Genomic DNA, 6,629 nt, shown 5'->3' with positions numbered 1-6,629 from the left:
GCATTTTAACTAATATTGTATACTTTTACGACATAATCCTGGTGGGTACCACATGAAAAATTGCCTTCTGTTCATTAGAAAAGAAAAATGTATGTTTCTAACTTATTCTGTTGTTTAGTAATCACCATTTGAAAATGTGTAATTTGAGAAAACAAGCTTTTTGTGAAAAGATACATTTTCTCCACAACAGACTTTTGACAGTAATATTTTTTTTGTTTGGTGATGCTCTGTGAATTAGATTAAATATAACAAAGGCTTTGATCATTCATGTCATCCTTGAAAACGTTCTATTTCATCAGATTTCGTCATGTTTCATTGTAATTTTATATCTCTTAAGACCATTGAAAAGAGATACAATGCTGCCATCTGCTGAACATAGTTAGTGGGCGTTTTTGATTCCACAACCCATTGACCAGGCAGCACTGCACTTAGCACTTCAAATTGAATTTAAAAAACAAAACAAAAAACAAAAAAACAGTTGACGTCATTTAACGTTTATGGCGGCATACATTGTGATCTTAGTCATCGTTATTAAACGTTTTTGGCAGTCAGAGTTGATCCCTTCAGTCTTCTCATGAGTTAAAATGCATGCTCTATTTGCTTAAGGTCTGGTGATTGACTCGGCCAGTCTAAGACTACTTTCCCCCTGCTTAAGTGCTTTGTTGAGTTGGTATCTTAATTTTGTTTAGTCTGTGTAGAAAACAAATATTACAAGCGAGATCAAAACGTGTCCAAACAGCTTTAATAACTGCCCATGAAACAGTCACTTTTCTTTGTACAAAATGATACGGGGGGCAAAAAGATACATGAAAATATGCATATTCAGTTTTTTACACCAGCAGTGATGCCGCTTTTTAATTCTTTATTTTTGCTGTGTCCCATTAACAGAAAAGCATGACATGAAAAACGGGTTAAACTTTGATATGAGCCATTTTTTGGACTGAGTTGGTAACCGAAACAAACACACTTGCAAGGTAACATCTGCAAACATTGTTCCCTTCATTAAAGCCTTGAAACCAAACATGACGATAATGCGTTTTTGTCCACATTTGACCTACTGCCATCCACGTTCACGACACCTTCAAAGAGCCGTCGTGGATAGTCTCGATTTCCCTTTGTTTCGCCTTCTTCCTTTTCAATTCTGTCACGTTAGCCAGAAATCTCCATGAAAGCAAAGTGAGACAAGGAAAGCACTTTACAAAGGCGAATAAAACACGCCACAATACAACACACAATGTTTCAAAAAGTTAAACAACTCGTGAAAACAAAACAAAAACATAAAATGACGACAACTGATTACACAAATTATGCATCACTTATACATTTAAGGCAACCTGAAACAAAAAGGGTTTATGACGGGCTTAGAAATGGTTCGCGTTTGCACTGGTAAACCGCTTTAAGGCTCTTATATGGGGCCAAAAAAAATAAAATAAAAAAATCCACTTGTAAAGGGAAGACAACCTGAAAATTTTCTTTACAATATGTTGGATGCGCCCTCACTTGTCTAAACATCCATCTCAGGGGGCGGCCATTTTGCTACTTGCGGTCGATTGAAAATGACATCAGTTATTCAGGGTTCAGGCAATGACCAATCATAGCGCACCTGAGTTTGGTCATGTGACCTTTGCAAGCTGAGCCACGATTGGTCGTTACCTGAGCCTTGAGCAAATGTGATGTCATCTTCGGTTGACTGTGACAAAATGCCCGCCCCCTGAGATAGATAAAACGGGTGGATTTTTACAAACGCAATATTAAATAGAACGCTGTGTTAAGATTACTGAGGGCAGATACAACATATTATTGTTTAAAAAAAAATCTTTGGGTTGACTTCAATCTTTAATCATGATCAGGAATAAATTAACAGTACTTTGAGAACGCAAAATACAGCACAGATTTGGACATTCCGAGTTGACAATGATTTAAGTTAGCATACTATAAAGCAGGAAAAAAATTAATCAAAAATAAAAGTTCCCTGCAACAAACCATTTTTAAACCCTTCAAAAAGTCCTTCATCAGCAGTACCTCAATTGTAAAGGTTGTTTACTGTGTGACTCTGGATATGACAATATAAAACCTGCCTATTTTGACTGGCATAAATAAAAGGAATGGCGTTGTAAAATAAAAATAAAAATAATATTAATCATAATAACAATAATAATAAAAAAATGTGTGACTTGTCTTCTTAAGTTACTTATTTCAAATATACACAGCGACTCCATTTTTTTGTTTTTTTGTTTTTGTTTTGTATTTACACATATGTACAGAGTAATCATTTGTGTTTGGGTCAAATACCTTGAATGGCATTGCTGTGAAATGGAAGTCTTTAAATGCACGCGGAGACATTTGAGATTTGGAAACAAGGAGGTCAAACTGGGCAGCGCGACGGAGAAAGGCACTTGCTACCAACTCAAATACTGCAAAAGAAATCTTCAAACGGAGCTTTCAGCCAAGACAATTTGAAACAGGAGAAAAATCAGTGAAGGCCACATAGTAGGCACTGGGGTTTCGTCCTCCCTTATATCTTCCCACCCCAAGCCGAGTATTTTGGTAAGGCTGGCGTGTGGCGGATTTGAGGGTAAAACCCAGAGAGCGACAACCCAATGAAACCCTCGCGGGTCCTTTGAATTTGTATCCGCCCTCCTGACTATTCAAAGCCGTAACAGTCTGTAAAATAAACAAATTATACAGATTATTTTATTTTTTTTTACTTCCAAATGAGTATTTTTAATCAACAAAAATTGCAGCAGGCTTCTTTTACCTCCTGAAAACTGTTACATTAGAGTTCGGCAGATAATGAAAAAAAAACAAAAAACAAAAAAACAAATAGAAGCAAAAAATACTAAAATAAAATATGTCCACTGTGCTGCCTTGAACCAAACAAAATGTCCGGTGACAGTGACAAATATGATCACAAAGCAAATAATGGCTTATTGAAACACAAAGCCGTTTTCTTCCCACAGGTAGTCAGTCCAAAAAAAAAAAAAAAAAAAAAAAAAAACTAAACAAAACAAAAAAAAGCTGCCTTGCAGCTTCTCACTTCCTCTTTAACGAGTCCGTCGTTGAAATGTCTTATACACAATGGTCTCTGACGTCTTTCTGGCCGGTCATAACGGCGCTGACGTTTTTCCAGCGGTTGTCTTTGGGGCTGTAGCCTGGGGTCCGGTGGGGCGCTTTGAGGGGCGAACTTGACGTGTGCGTGGTGCAGATCAGCCCCCCGCTCCCACTCAACTGCACTGCAGTCTTTGAGTATTTATAAACCGGCTGCTTTGCCGCCTCCGCCCCGCACAGCTCTTCCTCCAGCTCCGGCTCGCCTTCCGTCTCCTCCTCCTCCTCCTCCTCTTCCTCTTCGTCACACGTCCGATACGAGGGCCCCATCAGCTTTTTGCGCTCCTGCTCGGCTTCCCTGTTGCTCTCTTTCAGCAGCTGCTGCTGCTGCTGCTGCTGCTGACGTCCCGCCACGAGGCCGAGCGGCTCCCAGTGGTTATTGACGCTGTCGTCGGCCGGGAAGCGCACGTTCCTTTCGCGCTCTTTTCTCCGTTTGCGAGTCCACCAAACGCAAACGATGATACAGAAGAGGCAGACCAAACCGAAGATGGCACACAGCAGAGGCAGCAGGTAGTCTGTTGACACGGACATATGGCGGACGGGTCGGTTACGTTATAAAAGAGTCACTGTGACAGTTTGATAAATACCATAAATGTGGTGCTAAAGCCATTCAAGGGCCTGGCCGATATAAACAAAAAAAATTACCCAGCTCATACCAAAAAAAAAAAAAAAAAAAAGCACAATATTGTGCTTTTGTACATAACAGCAATGCATATAAACCACCTACAATCTTTAATAACAATATTGAGACACTTACTTGCTAATGCAAGCACACATTGATCACTTCACAACCAAATTAGGTTCCCTTTCATCTGACAATTAACATGAATTCTAAACATAGAAGGCCAAAACATCCCTAATGAAAATTAAATTGCACTAATAAACTAGCCACTCGAGCGTGCTAGAACTGCACAAATGGAAATCAACCTGACTTTAACAAATGTGTTCCTTTTAAATATTGTAAACATGACGACGACGACATTGTGGCAGTTTTAATATCACAATATCGCGCTTATTGTGACATCCCTACTAACTAATGAGACCAGCGTTACTTGTTCACAATTGCTGTAAATTGTAAGAATACAATGTAAGGTAAAAACAATCTGCAAACGTCCGCCATTTTGCCCATGTTTGAAGGGCCATAATCGGTCAATTTAATCAGCCATGCAGTTAGTAGGTAATATAAAATATAAAATTCCAAAAACAAAAAACAAAAAATGGGGTTGATTTGACTTATTTTGGTATTAGCCTGAAGAAGGAAGGTTGAACAGTCATCTCAGTTGTAGTCCTTTAACTGTGTGTCACCTAGAAGTGATGTCATCTAGCGGCAGCCAGTAAAAACAGCACCATCAGATGTAGGGATGTCACGATAAGGGCAATATCGTGATATCGTAATATCAAAACTGCCACGATATTGTCGTCGTCATGTTCACAATATTTAAAAGGAACAAATCTGTTAAAAAAAAAAGTCATGTTGATTTCCATTTGTGCAGTTCTAGTACCCTCTAGTGGCTAGTTTATTAGTGCATTTTAATTTTCATGTTTTGGCCTTCTATGTTTAAAATTATGCTAATTGTCAGATGAAGGGGAACCTAATTTGCTTGTGAAGCGATCAATGTGTGCTTGCATTAACAAGTAAGTGCCACAATATCGTGATAATTATCGTATCGTGACCTTCATATCGTATCGTGACGCTTGGATATTGTTACATCCCTAATCAGATGACGTCGAAACTTGTTAGACACAGGAGATCTATCCGAGCTGTAACAGTCATTTAACTCAGCCCAAATGTGATGTGTTATTTTTTGCACACAAGAAATCACCCCCCCCCCCCCCAAAAAAAAGGAAAATAATTAAAAAATAAATAAATAATGCTAATGCTAAACAAAAACGAGCATTAAAAAACCCCAAACAAACTAATAACTAAAAAACTAAGTAAAACTAACTAAATGTAAAATTCCCAAACTATTCTATTCCTGCCACGACTTACCCATGGATCGTGGCGTGACCTGCGTTTCCACTTTGACGTCGGTGACGGCCAACATGATGCTACTGCTGTTCCTCTTGGACAACGTGCTGACGATTGTGTTGGCCGTCTCCTGTATCAGGCTGTTGTCTGCCAAATCCTCGGGCTGGAAAGACTGGCAACCAAGTAAGAGACGCCACAAAGACTTGTGAGTCCCAAAAGCTGCACTAGTAGCACGTCATGTCACCGTGGTCACTTTATTTCAGCTTAGTGAGATAAAGAAAACAAAAAAACACTTTTGATGTTTAGCAATGATTACAATTCATCGACTTACTATAGCCACTTCGACGGCATCCGGACTGGAATGCGACAGGTCACACAGCAGGATGAGACTGTGGTCTTTTGCCAAAGTTCGGGTGTCAGGAAGATACCTCAGCTCAAAGCAGATGTTCTCCACTGTAGTTCCCTGAGCGCAAACATTCAATGGCGGTGATTGGCGATAATATGAAAGGCTCGTCGTGAGTTTGAACAGGACTCACCAGTGGGACTTTGTCTTTGTTGAAAACCAGCGTGAGGCGGCCGCAGTTGTTGTCCAGGTGCCCGCTGTTGGGCTGACACTTGGTGCTCGTTTGCGTGAGCGCTTGGGAGCAAACGCCCCACTCGTGACAAGGGGCTGAAAAACACGTCAGGTATCTGTGCGGCTCACATTCACGTCCGGCGGGGCAGGGCGGAAAGGTCGGGTCCTGGTCTGAGGCCTGGAGGCGGCAGGGCCGTCGACCACATTGAACCTGAGGTCGCAAGAACATTTGAAGTCAAATATCCGACATCTTGTATGAATGGATTTTTATTGTCATTGCACATGCACAATTACAGAAAAACAATGACCAACAGAGGGAGACAGGATGGAAAGCTTTGTTCGGTACTCGCTTTTTAACGCCTTGAGATCTTAGATAAGAAAGGAAGATGCTAGGGAGGCGGGTACGCTTCTCCCTCCCACTGCTCGCTGAATCAATGGATGCAATGGTGGATCTCCACTCTGTTTCATCTATCCTTCCCTCCTTCCTCTCTTTAGTTTTTCCTCTGGTCTTTTGAGATCTCCCTATTCTGTTGGAATTTAGAGGTTTCTGGGGTTGGCGTAAGATTCTGGTGTTGTACCCATGTGGGTGGCAGGTGGTGTTTAATTGGTGATGGATTTCACTTTGATTTGTCTTTCTTTCCTTTGACCTTTCCTCTGGTCTCCTGACCTTCTGAACTTCACGACTCTGGCGAGACTGAAGTATCGGGTTAAGGTGAAGGATAATGGGATTTATATTAGGTTTTAGGTGAACTAATGAGTACAAATTTACAAAAATTCACACTTGCGCGCACGAACACACACACACACACACAAATGTGCACGTACGTATATTTAAAAAAAAAAAAAAAAAAAAAAGGAAAAAAAAGGGGAGGCAGGTACTGGAGCTCCATTTCATGAATAACACCTGGTCATTAATTAAAATGACAGGAACTGAAACTGCAGGAAAATTTTATTTTGTCTTTACAACATTAAAATGTAAAG

The 6,629-nt window shown here is 40.3% G+C and overlaps 1 protein-coding gene across 2 annotated transcripts in view; it reads right to left on the bottom strand.

The window, feature by feature from the left end:
• Positions 1-725: 725 nt before the first annotated feature.
• jag2b (jagged canonical Notch ligand 2b) overlaps positions 726-6,629 on the bottom strand; it is a 56,387-nt gene continuing 50,483 nt past the window's right edge. For both annotated transcript variants that reach the window (XM_077511354.1, XM_077511355.1), the window contains 4 exons: positions 5,611-5,859; positions 5,406-5,537; positions 5,096-5,246; positions 726-3,620 (listed from right to left, as the gene is read on the bottom strand). In XM_077511354.1, coding sequence (XP_077367480.1) covers positions 3,070-3,620; positions 5,096-5,246; positions 5,406-5,537; positions 5,611-5,859 — 1,083 coding nt within the window. In that variant the 3' untranslated portion in view covers positions 726-3,069. The remainder of the gene's footprint in view (positions 3,621-5,095; positions 5,247-5,405; positions 5,538-5,610; positions 5,860-6,629) is intronic.

The sequence above is a fragment of the Festucalex cinctus genome, chromosome 21, assembly GCF_051991245.1.
Source record: "Festucalex cinctus isolate MCC-2025b chromosome 21, RoL_Fcin_1.0, whole genome shotgun sequence".
In the NCBI taxonomy this organism is placed as follows: Eukaryota; Metazoa; Chordata; class Actinopteri; order Syngnathiformes; family Syngnathidae; genus Festucalex; species Festucalex cinctus.
The sequence above is the reverse complement of the archived record's forward strand: the minus strand, read 5'-3'. Positions and strand labels throughout refer to the sequence as shown.